The following is a 21,111-nucleotide window of genomic DNA, read 5'->3' as shown; positions in this document are numbered from 1 at the left end:
AAATAATAGTTTTGTAGGTTTAGGGAAATTATTGCAGCACTGTCCATCAGCAATCATTAGAAAGACAAACTCTTTGAGAGTTTCATGCTCTAACACATTTACTCTTTTGTTTAACCAAGCCGCATTTGAATTCATTTGCAGGGAACACTGGTCACTGAAATTGTTCCAAACTTTGTCATGATTTAATGTTATTTGTTGTTTATCTTCAACTATATTTTCTGTTATTATCTTTCATTCTCCTCCTCCTCCATAAACATGTCTGAAAATATTAAGCAAAGTAAACGTGCAACATTAACAGTGTGCATGACACACATATAATACATGCATATGCTACTTCTCTCGTGAAGGGACTTCCAGGTTAGCGCATGGTATGGTGGAGCCACTACTCTTGCCAGTACTTATACATACAGTCTTCATGAGTCCTAAGCTGAGCTTCTCTTGCTGGATTTTCTGCCACTGCTCTGAAGGGAGCAAATGAATACAAAGTACTCTTCAGAAGTAGAGGAGATGGCCCAGTTTAGCTCAGGAGTAGATCAATACATGCTAGCGCTCTGTCAGGAACAGAACTGTGTCATCTTTCACTATTGACAAGCATTCTCGGAAAAATATACTGATCCAGTGCAATCCATTATAGAGCTTTTATACTGAAAGCCAGCATCATACAATGCTATAAGCCAAAAGAAAAACTTTCTACTCATCACAAAAAGTAATTCCCTATTTTGTTACAGTGCTTTTGAGTGCACTCATCTGTGAGACAGAAATTCCTTGCCTGCTTCAGATGGTACATACAAAGGTCTTCCTATTAGCAAGAGTCGTCTATCAAAGACATTTCTCTTAGAGTTTTATTTATATACAGATTCTATAGCTCCAAGCCACTACTCTTTGAGGAAGAGTTTAATCTTTCTCTTGCATTATGAACTGAAGGTTCAACACATATTTCAATATCCTCAGGGCCTATAAAAGCACATCAACAGAAAGGAAAAGAAGAAACCAAATGAAGCATAATCTTATGACAAAGCAATTTGGCTATCGTCCACCTATTATATATACACAGGAGCAGAGTGCTTTATGGTCACTCTCTCAATCACCATTTCTACCTTTCCTCAGTTCAACAGTCTGTCCTCAAACTGAAATTAAAGCCAAGAGTCAACAGTGAAAGGAATTTAAAAGTGAGATTTCTATGCAGAACCCTGCCATCATACCAATATCCCTATTACTAGAAAATAAGGGCAGAATCAAACAGTTAGCTCTGTTCATGAGCTACATATGCTCAGCCTACAAAAAAATTCACTCGGTCTTTTGTCACACCACAACCACCCCAGACAAAGCTCAGTGCAGTACTCAGAATTAAAGACTTTGGTGGATATTTGGGTATTCTAATGGTATAAGAATACAGAAACTGAGTGGGATTATGATGATTGGCTTCTTTAATTCTTTAATAAATAAATAATAATAATAAATAAATAAATAAATAAACTCTGTACCCATCTCCTCTGTTTATTCAAAATCTTAAGACTTATCTGCAGCAAGTACCTTCTGCAGTAAGTACCAGTAAGCACATGTATTCCTCTGAATTACTCGGAATCAGTAATACACACTGATACCAAACTACACTCTACTTACAATCTAGACCCAGCTCAGCAGCAGCAGCATCCAGGCAGACTAGCTTCAGACTTTCTTTTTGGCCATGTGTCAGCTGTCTGGAGGCTATTTTCACCACATCCACTTCACTTCCCTCAGGACTTCACTTGCCATGCTGCTTGCCAGACAAACACTGGGCTGGCTTGCCCTGCCTCTTCCATCAGTCAACAAAGGTAACAAATTGAACAAATTATAGTGATTCAACTATATCTCTCTGCTGTGAAAGGAAAAGGGCCTAAGACATAAAGCTCTTTCACAGAGCTTTGCACCTGCACATAACATACCAGACTAATGAACCGAGATGTTTTATAGGCTAAGAAACTGAGTACTTGGAAATAAAAGACTATGTCTTACATATTGGATGTACAAGCACCTCATGGCAAGAAACAGTGACTCTTCAAGCCACATAATTATCATGATATATATATGTACAAGAGGACAGAATTAAGCTGCACAAGACGTCATAAATCTGGCACATTTCTTTACATTATAGGGCTTGACTTAGCAAAGTAAATGCTCTTTTAAGCAGAACAAATCATACTTTCATTTTTTAAACTACTTTCTAGGGATTGTTATTTAAAAGATAAAAATAAAAGCATTGTTATATAGGTAATAGAAGTAACTTGCCAGCAGGGTTGATTCTGAATCTGCATCATGACCAGACAGACTTCTTTCATTTATAGAATTAAGTTGTTGTTAGCAAAATAAAGCTGCTGATGGATACATGATCATTAGCAAAATCAGGCTGTTGCTGGATACATTATATCACCAGAGGAGTTTTAGCCTGATCTTTTTCCTTTCTCCACCATGGAATCTCTGGACACCAAGACTGACAGACTAGTATGGAAAAGACTTCACTTGGAGAGACAAAACTGGCTCTTTTGCTAACTTACCCAAAGATTTCCAGTGTCACTGATAACATTTTGGCTGAATGTTTTCTGGTTTTTGACACAGTGTTGATATTTTGTTGAAGAGATCAAAGTGCAAAAAAGAAAATTTTGTTTGCTTAAAAAAAATGCAACTCAACTAAACAGAAAGGGAATGGAGCTGAAAGAAAAAGTACAGCTATAACCAGAGTACTTTCTCTCTATTAAGTACCAAAACTTTGACAACAATCTATTAACACAGCTAATGTAAGGTTTTGCTGCTTAAAGCAAATAAGTACTTTATTTCCCATCATCTTCGTAGAAGTCACATGCACATATTAAAAAAAATCATCAATTTTTCCCCTACATTCTGCTACTATAGATTACAGCCTGTATGCTGTATCCTAGCGCCAGTCTTCGGTCTGATAGTCTTTCTCAAGAAAACAAGGACATTCATAAATAACTGTTGTTAACTGACATATATGGTCAAAGATATCTTCACAGATAACATTCGCTAATATTTTCACAGCAGTAGTATAAAAGATTGAAGAACAGATTTCCAAGTTTTGTATGGCAGATAGATCATGCTTGTATACTGCAAGTGGATCTGCTTGCAAGTTTCAATAGACACTGAAAATCCATTCCAAAATGCCTCAGACTGGAATTCAGAGGTATTCTAAGAACCTGGCAGAAGGAAGGTGATAGGTGAGATAATTTAATAACAGAGTAAAAATTATGTTTCAATTAGAATAAGTAGGTAACTATGTTAACTCTGTGGAGCTATGTAGCAGCTCAGAAGCTTTCATTTAAAATATCTCTGCATCTATCTCTGTATAGGTTATCATTACTGCTGTGGTATAGAGCTTGAAATTATAAATTACTGTTTTTCTGTAGGCTTGTGGAAAAAACATTCAGAAAGCTTCAAAGTTCTTTATTCATTAAACTGCGCATACGGAGGAGATACTGACATGTTAAGTCCAGCATTGCTTCAGTTTGTGGCCAAGGAAAGAATTAAAGGTTTCAGATGTGACAAAGTCAAACAGAATGTAATGCTTTGGCTACAAAACATGCCTTGCAAAAAGAATCAACATTACAACTTCTTATACAATATGCAATTGCATAATCACGTGTTGTTGGCATTTCTTTTATTCAAAACAGTCACATCACATCAGAGATAGTGAAAAACTCTCTACATGTGCTTCCCCACTCTTTTTTAGTGCCCAGCTTCAACCTGTGCCCTGCTCCCTCCACTACCAAGTAACTCAGAATGACTCAGATGTCCTATTACCCAACTTACCTAACTTTTTCTGTCATGACTGCCACAATGGGGAGAGACAGAGCTGGCAAGGATATTTTCCTAAGAGGAGACACTACTCCTCAGCACAGCTGAGTCCTATCCCTGCCTCTGCTGCAAACTGCCAGTATCAAGCAAGTAAAGGCTCAACTTACCACCTCAAAATCTACACTTCATATTGTCTTGACACAGACTGCCTCAGCTCTGGCAATTTGAGCACATAACTTTCCAACCCTAACATTCTTTCAATTTTTTGTACGCAACAGCTAGTACAGTCCATAGTATGCATTCTATATAAATTAATTTACAGAGTCCAGCACATCTACATTTCAGTTTTATTGTTACTCAGCTTTCTTGACTTCCCTAGAACTCTAGCATCTTTCCCACTTAATGAAACTCCTAGTTTCAAAATCCTCTAGTTACATTTGAGTTTTCATTGAGCAAAAGCAGAGAAGCTAAGTAATGCCTGTTAAAGCCATGTGACATACTCTCATTATCCTTATGTGCACTACTTATTTTTTGTCTGCTCTAATTTCCTTTTCCTATCACCCTCCAGATTAGAAAAACCTCCATTTTAGGAGATAAAAATCTGCCTGATGTAATACATTTACCAGGTTACATTTATAACAATTAGTAAAAATACACAGGATTATACAGAAATGAGTGAAGTCAATGAAATACATTCTGTTTAAATGCAAAAGGTCTTAAGGACAAATTCATTAATATTCACAGTCTGCAACTTACTCCTCCTCTCCCCTAAAAGATCATTACTGTGTTGCAGTCATAATATGACAAGATGTTCAGCATTTGTTGCTGACTCCTGGGGAAGTACCAATTGAGGTGGCTTATTTATAATCAAATATCCAATATTTCTAGTTAAAGTGATAAAAACTTATCTTAAAATATTCTAGCTTCCTTATTTAGTAACTATTATATATCTTAATCATGTACTGTACCTAAACAAAATAATTCTTCAGCATCTTTCTGTGGGTTGTTTCACAGTGAGTCAGGCTCAATCCTTTCATAGCAGTCTATTCTTTGCTTTCTTCAACCAATATTTCTTTTTTTTTTCATTGCTTTCAGCTGCATAAACCCAAAACAAGCAAAGTCTGCTTTCCCTTGATTACCATATTTTTGTAATCTTTTGTTAGAACTGTGTTTACAATTCATGGTCCCATTTCTTTTGTATTTTAAGAGCTCCTAATTCAAAATGTAGATGTAATCACACTAGTAAATATGATTTTTCAGTCTAGTGCAGGATGTACTTTTGTCCTTTGGAAAACAAAACAAAACAAATTTTCTTAAGCTAGGGTAATCTCTCATATACATTTATGTACACTGTATGTCTGTATATATATGTACACACACACAAAATCATGTATGTATACACACACACACAGACACTTTTTCATTTCTCTCAGTTTCTTCTTATAACCTGCCTAACTTTTGAAATTGTGTCTGATATTTCCGATATCAGGAGAGGTGTGGCCCGTATTCATCTGAATACAACACTGTTTTCATATGACATTATTGTGCCTTTGAGCTCATTATTTTATTCTCTTAAAAAAGAAGCTTCAAAGAGGACACAGGATCAGTTGTTACATGGAAGTGAAAGCAAAGCAATACCGAAACAGGCCACTCCACCTGCAATGCAAATGTTCACTTTTTCAACTCTAAATAACAACCGATAACAACATAACTAAAATGAATTTGTTCAAAATGTTCTAGTGAACATGATTCTGGTGTCTGTGTCAGTAGCAGCCCCTAGAAATGGAAGGTCCATAGTCTGCAGAATGGAAGACCTCCCAGAGTTGGGAGGATTTGCTAGTACTGCAGCCTCATGCTTATTCGTAATGTTTTTGACAGTTTTTCCTTGGACAAAGAGGGGATTCTGCTGACTGGATGTTTACTCACGTTGAAAAGTTCCATTTTACAAAGTGATCATTTGTTTTCCATCACTTTTTCCACTAGGTAAGGTCAAATACGGTTTTTGTTTAACAAGAGCATCAGTGACTCTATAGTTCATGCCTACTATTTTATTTTAATCTGTTGGTATTCATCAAGAGTTTTAACTGAGTTTGAGAATTTTAACACTTGCATTTGAAATTCTGTCAACTGACAACTTTCTGGAAGGAAGGGGCTAAAGGTGGAACCCGACCAAGAAGCCATGTCACAGATTTGGGTTTGATATCACCATCCTGTCCGGTTGTGTTTTTTGTACAGAAGGATTTTGAAACACACTCTGAGGAGTTACATAAGGCTGTAGAGAGGATTAATCTCCCCAGTTCACCGTTTGAATCCATGTGAGCACATGCTGTAAACAGGCTTTGAGCCTGCTCATTGAAAAGAATTATAGTAACCCCACCAGTTGGAAAGTAGTAGATTTAAACCTTTTCATTGCTTAGCCACTCTATACAATTGCACCGCTTTCCCTAAGCCACATCAGTAACTAGTTGCAATAGACTGTGCTAACATGAGTGTCGTGCCACTCTTTCAAAAATTGTGGAGCTACTGCATGAATTCATCACAATTGTCAGCACAGGAGAAGGCAATTAGAAACAGCCTAGGGCGTAATTCAGTAAAGGGATTTGAGGATCAGGAACACATTAATGAAATTGTCTGCAGAAAGGAGAAATGTGATCATCAGAAGAAATGATAATTTGCTTTTTTGTTTTGTTTTGTTTTATTTTTAAACAAAGAACAGCCTAACTGATGGCAAAGCACCGGGGCAAAAGTCAACTTTTAGCTGAAGTCTTACTAAAAACTCTCATAAAAATAAAAGATAGCCTATCAACAACCTCAGCGAGGCCATAAAATCATGAGAAAATTTGAAGAGAAGAGTGACTGGCCTGACTTAGTAGAAGTAAAAGTATCCTACCACAATATAAATAGCTGCACTTCTTAAAATGGATATGTAAAAGGGTGTATAATTAAGCAATAATGAAATATATCTTTAAAAGTGCATACACATACAGCATTATTAGCAGCCATTCATATTAAATGGAGCTGGAAGCTCAGGGTGCCTATGTGGAAACAATCATCTGTAAGCATCTGTAAGCAATGAAGGGCCTATCACTCTGTAACTGCAACAAACAGCAGGAAACTCGCATACGGATTTAGTTGCTTATCCCTGTGCTTCCAGCAGAACACATCTTTTCTCAGTGAATTACGCTTTTAATAAATCATGCTGCTATTGAAAGAAGCTATTAGCTGACGTCACCACTAGTGCCTTCAGAACAAAGTATCAATGCTGTCAGTTAGTAAGCAACAGTTTTGTTGAAGTCTCATTAAATTACAGTAAAAGATCACAGGCATTTCAGATCACATTGCTAACAGGGCATTTTACTACCATTTCTTTCATCTAACTGAAATTCATCCACTGGTTTTGTCTCACAGCAAGCATTCAGTGATTTCTTCACTCTAGACTCTGCAAGTTCAGTTGAGGGCTCTTCAGAAGAGTGGAAGGACATCTGCCCAACTTCTCCTCCCCAACATGGGGCTGCATTGCACCCACTGAGGCAGCAGGGAGTGTCTCTAGCACTTCTACACGTTTCAGAGCTACCCATGTTTCATCAGTGGCTGTGAGTAGATCAGATCAAGTGTTTGGAGACAAAAGGAGCTAAATTATTTCCTCTCCTATGAAAACAGAGGAAAATAAGGATGTGTCTATATACACGAGTATACTGGTTTTAAAAATGAAAGATTTCCTCAAGATCTCTGAAACTTCCAGGCACAATACTATTGAGCTAAAAGCCCTAAAAGCCAGGGGGGGCAGGAGAAATGCTTTTCTGAAGCATAGTCTATGAACTATTGTTCACGACTCATGAAATTGCAGTTAGATATTACCATCAAATTGATTTTTTGGTGTTGCTTGCTCTTTTGATTTTATATTATACACATTTTATATTATATTTAGAAAACATGAGCAAGCTAACCACAAAAGCTTTTAAACATTCTTATTTATAGGCCATATTTCTAAGGTGGAGCAGTGGTGGAACAGTAGTGAGGTCACATTGCTGTGGACTCTCCTGTTTTTCAAGAGATTTTCTCTACATAAGTAACTCACTATCACTAGAAAATTAATGTTTCTATATGGAAAATTCTAATGTTCATCAATGCTAGGCTTACATTTCCCAGAGACATAGTGTATTTCAGGAGACTGTGAAAGCTGGTGAGTCAGTTTCTAGAAAAAAGGTACTATACAACTCCCATGAACTTCTCATGTGGCACTGAAGTTCCAAAATATTATAGGATTTTGGTGAAATACTTCAATTTTCAGACAATAATTAAAAGTAGATCTTTAAACTTCTTAATGGAAAAAAGGGACACCATTCCTGTAAAGAATAAAATACTTTTTGTAGAAAATGAGCTTGAAGAAAATTAATTTTCTTTAAAGAAAATTAAACCCATTTCTTAAAAAAAACCAAAAACTAGTTTTGTCTGTTGCATTGGAGCCTGTGCTATCCTGGAGCTGCATTGTTCAACCGCACACCTATGGCAGAAGCTATAGATGATGTCTCAAGTCTGAGGCTTATTTCTTTTCCCTGTGGTTGTCATTGCTGTTCATCTGAGAACACTGTTACACCCTAGACTTTCTAATGATCTTTTAGCCATGTATGCAGGTATGTAGTAACTCTGCAAGAGACACTGACTTTCATTCTTTGTCCACTCATATTCCACTCTCCTGAAACAGTACCTCGTTCTTCAGCTCTTTTCCAGATTATTAAAATAGGTATTCTCCAGCACTGTTGGGAAGGGTCAGACAGAATACCTTGACTTTTTTACACTGATTCCTGAAATTAAAGAATTAAGAAAACATATCTGAAATATGAATTTTTATTTCAATATCAAACTAACAACCATGGCATGGCTTCTTGATCTTCTAAAATTCCAAAAGCTTATCAAAACGTTTAGGGCCAAGAACTATGAGACACATAGCTAACACATAGGTGTTTAGAGTAGTTTATACGTAGAAGATAACAAAGCATTCCTTGAGGCCCAATAGTCTTACCACAGAATGAAGCCAGTTCAGCATATGGCCAAACCCCAGGGCAACTCATAATGGTGGTCCCAGCAGTACTGTCTGGCTCCATTCCTCTGACAGGGGGAATTTTTAACTGCCCCCAAATGCCTGTGCAAACAGCCCTATTCCTGTCCTGGGCAACAGGCACAGTGGACACCACACTGAAGCTTCTCAAAAGTCCATTAGTCACGAGTGGCCATTGCTGATGATGCAATGTTGCATGTAAGTTGCAGATGCACAGAAAGAGGCCAATTTCCTTCGATTAAAAGGTTGTAGGGCTACTGCAGATCATAGGGGTGTATGTGTAAGAACAGACCCCTTTTTAAACATTATGAACTGATTTGAGACATAGGGAATGAGTCTCATGGTTCCTGGAAGAAATCAAGGTATGACCTTTCCAGCAATTGAAAACGGAGAGCTTGCTTTGGACTGAGTATGTGATTATAGGGCTTATTGTCACATCCTCTCATGCTATCTACAGAAAAACTCCAATCTGCTGCTTATTAGTACTTTACTTTTGGGACTTCTGAAGACCTTGTTTAACCTCATGTACTTGCAGCTGATAACTTTCTTCAGTGTTTTGGCAGGGAGAAAAAGAAAGGATTTTCTAAATGTAGATCTCTAGCGTAGCATTCATCTGCTTTCAGATTACTCTAGAAATGAGATCGAGGGAGCGGGTGCTCTTCTCAGCTGCACTGAAAAGATCCCAAGTCACTTGAATTCAGCAAGATTATTCTGTATTTACATTATCATAAACAACAACTAAATTTGTTGCGGGTGTTTTCAACAAAGTGTAGCAGTGCACTTTGTCAGTTCAGAAGTATCCCTGACACTGTTCTTTAGGTAGTATAGCAAGATGGTTTAGAGAGTAGTTAAGGCTGTCCATTAGAGGAGTCAAACTTACAATAGCATTTTTGTTTAAACATTACAGAATGAGCAACTTTTCCTGGCACAGAACTAGAACTGTCTAGGCTGTTTTAAAGCTATTAGGATTTATCTGAGGTTCTGCAAAACAGTTTGGAGAAAATTTAGGGGAAATTAAAATGCTAATTTTAGTTTTTAAACTCTGAAACAGTCCCTAGGACATTCTTATAACATCAGTCTTGGGTTGTAACCTCTTCTACGCTAATTGCTCTTAGGTTTTCTCCTGTAGAATCTCTACCGTCTTCTACTTAAGGAGACTTTGCATTTTGTGATCATATGTTGAAGTTACTGATGTTCATTTGGTCTTGTAATTAAGCCTGCAGAGCAAGCCTGTACCTCTGAACACCGGACTAAAGGCAGATACCTAGTTGCACAGACACCCTAAAGTGATACTAGGACATCGAAATTTTACACTATGATGACCAGACCTTGCCAATCACTCTTCTCCCACCCATCTATGTTCCTAGCATTTACTTTTGGCACCAGCCCAATTGACAATTACTTTCAATATCAGGGGAGCCTCAAGGTAGCCATATAGTCATTTTGGGGCCATTATTCTGAAAGTTCTTTTGCCTTAAATGCTTTTAAAACACTTTTCGATGACACAGACACCCTTTTTTCTTGCCAATTTTGAATAAATTGCATCAGAAGTTCAATTTTTTTTCTAGAAAAAACATTCAGCTAAAATGGATGAATGTATATTGTCTGTACTATGCAGCAAAGGAACTACAATTTATCCTTCAGGACCAAGCAAGTGAAATGAGTATGGTAGCTGTACTTCTAACACTTACATACATTGAAATCTCTTTCTCCCTATGCCTAATCATCACTCTACAATACTAGAGAAAAGCAGCCCTTATGTTTCTGGATTAAAATAATTTTCTTCTCCACATTCAGACAGGATTTACAAATCTGAAAATACTTCTATAACCTTCCTGAAACATAGGTTCAAGAGACTATTGGAGTCTCAGATGCTAAAAAAACAAGAGGAGGAAGCATTCAACAGCATCTTCAGAATAACTTCATATTCATATTATGAAAAATAGCAGTCATGAACCCGAGTCAGCTAGGCAACCTTTCTCTCTTTTGTATTAGTCAAAGAAAGAGTGGCCGTCTTCTCCTAACTCTCTAAAAGGCTGCCTATCTTCTTGACAGTATATTCCTATCACTTTTAGGAAAGAACTTTTAAAAGTGTTTAATAAAATAGTAATAACATTTAAGAGGGGAATGTTTCAGTAGCAAAGATATAAATAGGATCTATGAGGAAAATACATAGGCTAGAAATTGTGTATTTAAATAGAAGTGATGTTTAACAGGTACTTATGGATCATTAAGCACATGGGAAGGCTCCCACAGCACTGGGAGAGTTGCAATCCTCTTTGTATCTCACAGTTAGTGTTCCCTGTGATGGGTGGCACAGTTTAAAGATCACAAGAAAGATGGCAGTAAAAAACTTACCTAACAGTTACCTAATGACAAAATGAAGAAAGTGCACCATGGGGTACTTTCTTCCAATTTTTATCTCTCTTTTACTAAGCAACCATCCTTGTAAATGCCCTACCTAAATTACCTAAATGTAAAAGCTTTCGGAGTGCAACCCACAATTTACTGAAGTCTTTGAAGTTGCTTAATGCTCAGAAATTTTTAATGTGACAGTACATACTTAAATTTGAGTACTAACCCATTTTGAAAATCATGACTGCTGTGTTTATAGGTAGTGGCTATGGAGAATGAGTCACTTAGACCATTCAAAGTTCCGAACATTTTAATGAAGGGGTTGAAAATGTTACATACCTATTGTCTATCTTAAGGTGAATATTAATTTGTGAATTAGAGAATCAACAATAAGATGTCAAGATTTCAGTATAACAAGAAGTAGATGCAGTGTCATACTGAGTGCAGAAAATACAATGCCTCATAACGCAATTTAGGACTCTGGATTTCTTCTTCTATGTGGCTTTGTAACTTGTCACCTAGTTACATAAAATCACTAACACAAATATAAACATGACCATAATGTGTTCCCCAACAGTGTGTCCTCATTAAAATCTATTCCAGCAGATTTGATAATAGACATACAAAATCGTTACATGCATACTGTATTTTATAGGAGTTAATGTTAAGTTTCATACTTTGGAACTAAAAGAAAACTGAGGAAAGAAACACTTACCGTTCTTCTTATAGAACATGATTTCTCCTTTGAATTCTACCTTTTCTTCCAATGACTTCTCAATTTGAAGAATCATCTGCTCACTCGTTTCAGCACCAAGTAAAAATTTACAACTGCAGCTCTTCTGCATGACTTCAGTTCGTGCAAATCCAGCAAGCTCACAGAAGCCATCCGAGCAGTAAACTATAGGGAACCCTTTTGCCACCTGAGCATTTGCAAGGATGAAGTTACTATCTGTAGAAGAATACAAAAGTAAAACATGAATTACAGTCTGAATTCTACATTGTTTGATGAACTACTTCCTTTAGCTTTATAGTCAGGCACAGTTGGGCATGCATTTTAAAAAAAGTCTCGGGTGCCTGCAAATAAGACTGCAACCTCTGTTTCTAAACCATTAGTCTGCACTGAAATCAAGCCTTTTAGCCTGAAGAGTGCCTTTATTCAATGGTTCCTCTTGGCTATGTACAGCACACCTCATCGCATGAGGGCTGCTTAGCAGATATAACTTAGCACATCAAAACAACCACCTGTGCAGAGACTGGTGATGAACATGGAAGCTTTAGAGCAGATTCACAGCTGCTAAATTATGCTGTCACTCAGATTCCTCTACAGTCAGAATGCACACAGTTGTATCTTAAAAAAAGCTATAGTCTCCCTACGCTCTCAATAGCCTACGGTTCATCTTTATCAATACCCAAACTTATTTCTTTTATATAACCCTTCAAAGAACTCCTTAGAAGTAGAGTTGAGGCACACTCTGGAGCCATGTAGAATCATCTCCCTCTGTTTTTTTCTTTTTTTTTTTAAAGGAAGAGATTTCATTTAAAAATACTGTCAGATATCTTTCAGAGCCCCATCATTATTCTTCCATATAGAAATAGATATATCAAAGATGCACTACACCGTGGCATCTTAATGCATTTTTTTTACTTCTACAATGTGTTTACGATGTGACTAAGAACTATTAAAAATGGTATTTTGACATTAAAACATTTGGAAACCAATCAACAAAAAGGTAGATTCTTATCTGAATTCAAACCTTTAAGCAAAGTTTGCAGGCCAATAGCTCATTTTCACCCTTATGGAAATGTTTTTGAAGGTTTTGTGCCTTAGGTTCTCATTCTCAGCTTATGTCAGTAGTTCTAGTAGGGTTTTTTTGAATTTGCATAGAGATCCTTTCCAGATGTTACATAAAAGCTCTCATACAGTTTTTTGTCTGTTTCCTTATCTTCAAGGGGAAAAAATGCAGTTTTGTGACAGAACTCTGTCTACACTTCATATTGAGGGCAGAAGGACTATTCTTCATCTATCGCTCATTAAGGAAGCTCTACTCTACAGCTTGCCAATGGCAATTTAGGAGCAGCCTAGTCCCAAGATAGACACTTCTCATTTTTCAGAACTATGTGCATGTGGATGCATGTGTGTGTATATAAGGGAAAATACTATTAACTAACCCAACATCCCTTGATAAATATTTATAAATTTTTAGACAAAAATGAATAACTTTAAATGAAAAATTCAGGTTGGTATGCCTAATCTCCATATAGGGATATATTATTTATGAATGGGGAGGTAAGGAACAGAATGCATAAACTAAAATATAGCAAAAATAGTTCTGATTCAGCTTTAACTGTCACAAGAGTTCTACATCCATGAAATTTCATCCACCACATTACTCTTTATTCACCCAACGGATAAAATACTATGGTTGATGCTGCTAGGATTTCAATAGTTTTAAGACGGTGCTGAGATTTATTAAATGATTAATTTGATCTCAAGACTTTCTTTCAATTACCCTTTGCTCATATGTAATTAAAGTCTTTCAATAAGTGATTGTTAAATTAAAATAGACTTTTCTCACTTACCAAATACCTGTTTTTAAAATGTATTTTAGTTCAGCGCAGTGCTTGACTTAGCTTGTCATTTTTATTTGCCTAACTAGGGAATAAGTGCCATTACCAGTCATACATTGACATGCTGCTCCCTTTGCCAACACAAAACTAAATTCCCACACTACCAAGGGAATTAAAATCATATGCTTGCACTGCAGTTTAATGACGGTGTTGCAGCGTAAGACCTGCAGATCATGCATCCCAAATGTATCAGTAGTTACCAAATTAATTTATTTCTGGGTTTCTTATTGTTTAAGATAAATTATGCAATGTGAAAACATTCTTCTTTTTAAATTAATTGTTTTGAATTGCATGAAGCAGAATATGGAACACTGAAAGGACAAAAAGGGTAGGAAGGATGCTATTCGAGTGTAGGAGCACTTGAATACCATTACGAACAAGAATATAGTGGAGCTTACCAAGTATATCATCATTTGATGAAAATTTTAAGATGGCTAAACTCTGCTGTTATTTACATCAAAATAAAACTAAGTCACTTTTGGTGACTGTAACACTCATAACAGAAAAAAAATTACTTCTAAAAGTCCAATCCAATGCCTGCTAGAATCAGAGGCATTTTTTCCATTAACATCAGCAGATGTCTGATAAAGGCTCTTGAGGTGAATTTTGCTGCATTTTTTGAGGAAAACAGAAAAGCATCAGCTTCAGGAAAATAAAATCAGGATTACGATTTCTGTATTTCTTAAGCTTCCAAAGTTCAAATCAAATAATAAATGATGCAGCTATAGTCCCAACCTAGTAGACTAAAGGAAATATGTAAATCATTTATTCAAGCAATTCCTTAAAACATTTAAAGATCAAGCAACATAATTTTGTCTGGTAATCATCTGTGTTTTCATCATGTTCTTAAGAAATAGTAGTTAGGTAATAATTAACATTTACCTGAAACACAAAGGAAAACTATTTTTCAAACACAGCTTAAAGTATTCTGGTTCAAAGTATGTTTGTTTATATAATTTATTTCTCAATCTTGGAATTTTTAATAACATGTACTTTCTTTCATTGTGCACGTATAGCACTGTAGCATATTCTACAAACAGTTCAGGTTTCAGTGATGAAAGAGACAAACTCAGTTATTTAATTAGATGCTCTTCAGTGGTGACTAGAGAGGTCTTAAAATCCAGAGCAAGAAGAATGAAATTTTATTTTAAATAAATTATTTGAAGTCTATAGACTAGAAGTCAGTACTTTTTTTCCTTGAAGTGAGTAATATAAATCTATCAGTTTGTATATTTTTGATATGTGATTATATTTAGATCACTTCTTCTCCATAATAATAAAAAAAGAGGTTGAGTTGCGCTTTGCTCTTTCAGTGCATCAGCATAAATATTAAACTATTTCACTCAGGGTGATTGGATTTGTTCATCAGTTTGTAAATGAAAGGCGGTAGTACTAGATTACAGAAATACGGCATATTTAAAGTCATTACATTTCCAGACATATCATAATTTGGTGGCCACACTGGTAGGAGAATAAAGGGTTTTAGGTAAGAATCAAAACCTGGCTGAAGTCCAAGTTTTGTTAAGAAAGACGTAATTTTGAATCTTTCTGACTGCATAGGCATGCAGGTCATTTGCAACAACAGAGTAGAACTTCTGCAGATCTCCAGACCACCTGAAACAGTCGATCTTCCCAAAATCATGAACAGCACTCTTCAGCTCAGAAGTCACAAATGCTGTAAAACTGTGCAAAATAAATCAAAAGGTCCAAGTTATGTACTTAAATGTTAACTTTAGATAAAAATACTTGCATGTTTAAGCATGCATGTGAGGTACAAAGGCTGCTTTTAGAAGTTCATTTAAAGGTGAGACAAGAAGCTGAGACAAAAAAAATCCAACAACATTTGATAAAGTTTTTCCTTTAGCACCAATACAGCAGAGGTGGATGAATACAGCAGAAGTATTCCACATGTATCTGCCAGAATTTAAAAAAAGAAATTTGTTTCAACTATGCTATCACTCAGATTCCAGACTTTTTTCACATGCATGTTTTGTTATTAGAAGCTGGCACGCCTGCACTTGCTTTAGAAGCAGTACATATTGGAGCAGATAGGATCTAGATCCTTAAAAGAAGACTTGTATGTTTTCCTGAAACTTTCACCAGAGATGCAGCACAAACTCAGGTACAATTAAACAAGCTGAATCAGAATCATGCTAACCAAGTCTTCAGCCACAGGCTTACACACTATTGGCTTTTTTCAATGACTACATTGATATCTGAAAATTATAACCCAAGACACACAGATTTATATCACATGATATACCATGCTATACAGAAGGACAGGATTGTTGAATTTCTAGCAACATAGTTTCAGAATTGAGAGAATGAAAGGAAAAGTCTACTATGCAATTCTCTCCTTCATGATTGACGCACACAATTTATCTGACTGTAATGAGATGATGTTACATTTAAATTCACACTCCCTTGACAAATCTGTCATCTTATTTAGAGAAAAATGACAAAAGAGTTTTTTCTACAATAGTCTAGGTGTCTACTATAAGTCTCACAAAAGTGTTTTCCCGGCTCCTGAAACTGTTCTTTTCAATCAAAGCCCAGATGGTTTCTGCAACTCTTCAACTTTTTCAGCGAAGAGAATGTCTACAGGAGTTCTCATGTAACTGATCACAACCAAATACCATTCTAATTTTAAGTATTTTAGTTATTTATGACTGAAATAATAATGAAAACCCACAAAAGAAAAAAAATCTCAAGGAATTCCTTAAACAAATGATTTACATAGCTACTCCATAGAACGGAGATTCCGAATTCTTCCAGACGCAAGGAGGAGTCTCACTGCAGATTCACTTAAGCTGGTGCTACAGAGAACATGACCATATTGACAGTTCTTAAGGATAGTTAATTGAAAGATTAAAATAGCATATGGAAATATTAAGCTTTATGTTCGCACATTTAGATGTGAGTTTAATTACAGTTCAAGCTTGTTTACCAGCTACTATGCTTTAACTGTGATTGAGATCAAAATGATTTTATAATGCATACACTTCCTAATATTGAAATTCCTCTTGAAAATCTCAGTGAAGTTAATTGGGTCAATAATGTGAGATTAAGACTTATTCAGATCTGGGTAAGTCAGAAAAAGTTGTTTACTAGTACCTTTCCCCACTATTCATTAAAAGTCATTGTATATTTTAATGAATTTGCAGCACTACTGCAAAAGGTATATATATGTGTGTGTATATATATACTGTCGTATAATAGACCACAGGCATGGACTGAAGAAGACCCATCATTGTAAGCTGTACAGTTGGTTTAATTGGCTGAGTAATTTCATATGAAGGCTGACATTTATTTAATTCTCAATGAAATATATAATTGGATAATATGGGAGGACTGTAGAAACCCCCAAACCAAAAAAGCACTAATTTGAAGGGAGCCGATGGTGAACTGGATTCCGGGGAGACACAGGCAGACAGACACACACACACCACATCAGCTCCCCCTTTAGAAAACTGTGTATACTTTCCTATTTAACCCAATCAAATCCCTTTCTAATCCCAATCTCATAGTAGAGTACATCTACATGAACTCTAAAATATAGGAACGGAAAATAAATAGACTCTGTTCAACATATTAGCAAGTCTGGTACTGCTAATTTATTAGCACAGAGGACCTTCCAAGTAAAACAGTCAGTACAATTGTAATGTATCTGGATGATCCAAGACAACTGGACATACAGCTCGACTTCAGGACTACATTATTTAAATTCACAAAGCACCAAGACAAAAGCGGTAATAAGTAATATGAATGAGTTTGTGTGAACTATCATCTACACTGAGGATTTATGTCATTTTAATTTTAAAAGTGTTTGTAAATAAAAAACTGTTTATAGAGAATAAAGTGGGGAAATATTTTGCAGAAATAACTTTAAAGTTCTTCAAAATTAAACTTCATTAGGAGAAATAGGTATCCACACCTCTTCCTCAGAAGGAAATTTTAAGTAGTCTAGAATATCTCTTTTCCCTTTTTTATTACATATCACTTCTTATTTATCTAGCTGGTGTTACACATATAGTATGCATAATAACAATTTAAATGCAATATATAAAGTTGAAGCAAGGTTGCAATGAAATATTTCTTTTCCCATTCTTAAAAGCTGTGTTAATTTTCACAAAAAAAAATCAGTGAAGACTATTACTTTTTATTTCATCAGCTTTATCTGTGCTATTATTGTGCAGGCACTGACTGCATATAATACTGCCTTAATTAAAAAAAAACTATATTGCAGTGGTCAAATATGTACATGCTAGTGTGCAGTTCTATATGCATTGAAATGCTGCAAATAAAACAGCACTGATGAAAGAGTACAATACAAAAAAGAAGAAACTAGCAGTGAAGAGACTGCAACGGATGAGTCACCAGCACAATATAACAGTGCACAATGTCATTCAGAAGTTTCTCAATGGGAATTAAAGGTGCTCGTCTACTTGGCAGAACTGAAACCTTTATTTCCCCCCTCAACCTCTCAAAATATATTTTGTAATTTCTCCAATAAAGTATACAGAAATTTTAAGTTCACCTACAAGGCACAAAGGCCATTTGTGTAATGCAGCTATACTTCATTTGCTGTTTTTTCAGACTATTCTGATAGTTTACACTTCACCTGGTCCTCTAGATGGGACAGCTATAATTCAGACTAACACACCGAGTTCTCTCATGCTCAAGTCATACAGACTCGTGATTTAAGACTGTGGGATCTTGATTTAATCCCAAGGGAACAGCTGAGGAAAAAGGTTTGCAGGTCAACAGACCTTCTGAAAAGAAACATTTTTCAAAGACAAGAGCCACATCCTTGTCAGACATCTGCATATCTGATCCCTCCTGTATCTTTTGTTATCACTTGCTTGAAATAAGAATGAAATAAGGAGTTAAAAGCTGGGTTTTTTACAGCTGTTCTAAGCACTAGCCATGTCACCTACTCACAATAGGTGCTGATCATACAACATTTGCACCATTGTATAATATTTTTTAGTGTTAGTGTCCTACATAAGCCGTTATTAAGTACCACGCCTGCTGAGCCTGGCTGTAATACTCCTGCAGCAGACAGCCCTTCGGGTATTTGTCCTCAACCTATGTACGGATGCTGACGTTGCAATATATCTGAGTGGCTGATATTGCGGGTGTACAAATACAGAAGTATTTGAAGAATACAGGAACTAGACTAACTGACTGTTATTACTACATACCTGAGGGAAAGAAGGAAAGATACATATTTTGAACCCAGTGTGAAATGACTTTCAGTGAAATTTAATGCTCCATTCTTCCTACGAAACAATGTTGATTATGAAGTGGTAGCCCAGTGGGTTGGAAAATATCCTGATGACAAGAATACTGGAAATGAAGGACTAGATTTCTTTACAATGTGATGATTTAGGGTTAAAGAGCTACTTTACTACTGTTGAGAAAGTTTCATCTTGTCACTTGAAATGCATGGAATCTGTGGAAATTCATTTTCCCATTGGAAGTGACCATGGAAAAATCCTGCAGTACAGCATATTCCACATAGGAAAGAAAGTTATCAGTAAGTATATAAAGAACATATTTTTAACTCAGAAATATAAAGAGATCTGAGGACAAAGTTGAAAAGCTTCATGGCCTTTCCCCTTCATCTGGTTTATACCACGCAAGGCCACTTGAAACTACTTGCTGTCCACATGTTGAGCACAGGGAACTTCTAGTCATTATTCATGAAAAGAACGAAGGAGAACAAATTGCATTTGCAGCCCCTGAAACAGGCCATGGAAGAAACTGAGCACAAGCTGTCCCCTCCGAATACTAGAGACTCCAATGAGGCACACGTGTCATAAACGTACTAATTCTTTGGCAGCAATGGGGCACCTTACAACACTATTCATCACCTGTGCAAAAGCGATCTAACCTCAAAATAGGCCCAGGCTTGGGTCTGTGTTTAATGAGAAGGCAAAAGGGACAGCAGTCGTCCTTCCTTTGGCATCATCTGCCCAGTGTAGCACTTACACTGGGTGATGAAGCATCCTCAGCTTCCAAGCCATCGCTATCACAGATGCATCTGGCCCTGCACGTAGTAACAACATATAGCTTTTGTATACAATTTTTATTCCCACATACAAGATGGCCAAAAAGCAGTATCCAGACCTTCCTCATGTTAAAAACACTCGCTGTTCAAATGCTAAATACTAATACTTGTATTAGCGTTCTTTTCTCTGAAAAAGAAACATTCAGCATTTCACACAAATGTTACACGACCCTAAAGTTGTTACCTGAAGTGGCTCAAAAGTACTTTTCATGTATGCTAGCTCATATACATCATTTCTGGGGTGTTCACTGTCACTTTAACAATCCTCTACAACTCCCACAACAATGTGAAACTACCTTACGAAGAAAGAGATGAGAGGGAGGTTACAGGTGGCGATGTGATTAGGTTACCACATTCAAAAGAAAACACAGCACCTTGTTGTGCGTTTCCCACCCGAGAACAACCTAGTGAAGAATCCAGAGAGAAAAATGCTGAAAACTATGGAGGGGTCGTTGCTGTAGGTTGACAAAAAAGTAGAATAAACTTAATGGAAAAGTAAAGCAGGTGCCTGAGAAGGGCAACTGTTTCTTATAATAAAGCTGTTATGGACAGCTATTGCTCAGCTAGCACCTCCTGAATGGTTGGGATTGAATAGGGCTGGAGCCTCTGAGCCTCGATCTACTGATCTGCGCAAAGATCATCATAACTAAGGAAGAAACTGCTCGGAGAACCTGAAAGACGTGAGGTGAACATTGCCAAAAAAGGTCCTCTGGAGAAAGCTACAGATTTTGGCTGAAGAATGGGACAAAGTCTGAGAAATTCAAAGCACCTGGTACTCCTTGCAGTAATGAGAACAAATTTAAATAGTCAGTAAAATCATCAAGCTTTTATTTACCTTAAAAGAAGAAAAAATAATTTAGTCTCATTATTGTCTCAGTGAAAGAAAATCAGATACAGGAAAAGGCAAAAAAAGCCCCATGCATTCAACCTCAGAAAACTTAAACAGTGCAAACAAGAAGAAGCATACCAAAATCATGAAGGAACTGAAGATACTTGATTATTCCAAAACCTAGGCCGTTGTTTTATATCTGCTTGTTTTGTTTTATGTTTAGTTCTTTTTAAAAGGAAATAAAGAAACTACATAACACAAAATAAAAATTACCATTTTCCAATAATGATGTTTTCATTCTGAAGTGGATCAAAATCAATCCCCCTACTCTCACCCCCACTCCAGAAAAAAAGATGCTTTAGTAAAACAAAATACGTA

The 21,111-nt window shown here is 36.3% G+C and overlaps 1 protein-coding gene across 3 annotated transcripts in view; it reads right to left on the bottom strand.

Moving 5' to 3' along the window:
- KCNH8 (potassium voltage-gated channel subfamily H member 8) overlaps positions 1-21,111 on the bottom strand; it is a 207,044-nt gene that overhangs the window by 128,345 nt on the left and 57,588 nt on the right. For 2 of the 3 annotated variants that reach the window (XM_068935379.1, XM_009676395.2), the window contains exon 2: positions 11,919-12,152. In XM_068935379.1, coding sequence (XP_068791480.1) covers positions 11,919-12,152 — 234 coding nt within the window. The remainder of the gene's footprint in view (positions 1-11,918; positions 12,153-21,111) is intronic. The other variant, XM_068935380.1, reaches the window with a different exon arrangement.

Source organism: Struthio camelus, chromosome 2, assembly GCF_040807025.1.
Source record: "Struthio camelus isolate bStrCam1 chromosome 2, bStrCam1.hap1, whole genome shotgun sequence".
Taxonomy (NCBI): domain Eukaryota; kingdom Metazoa; phylum Chordata; class Aves; order Struthioniformes; family Struthionidae; genus Struthio; species Struthio camelus.
The sequence above is the reverse complement of the archived record's forward strand: the minus strand, read 5'-3'. Positions and strand labels throughout refer to the sequence as shown.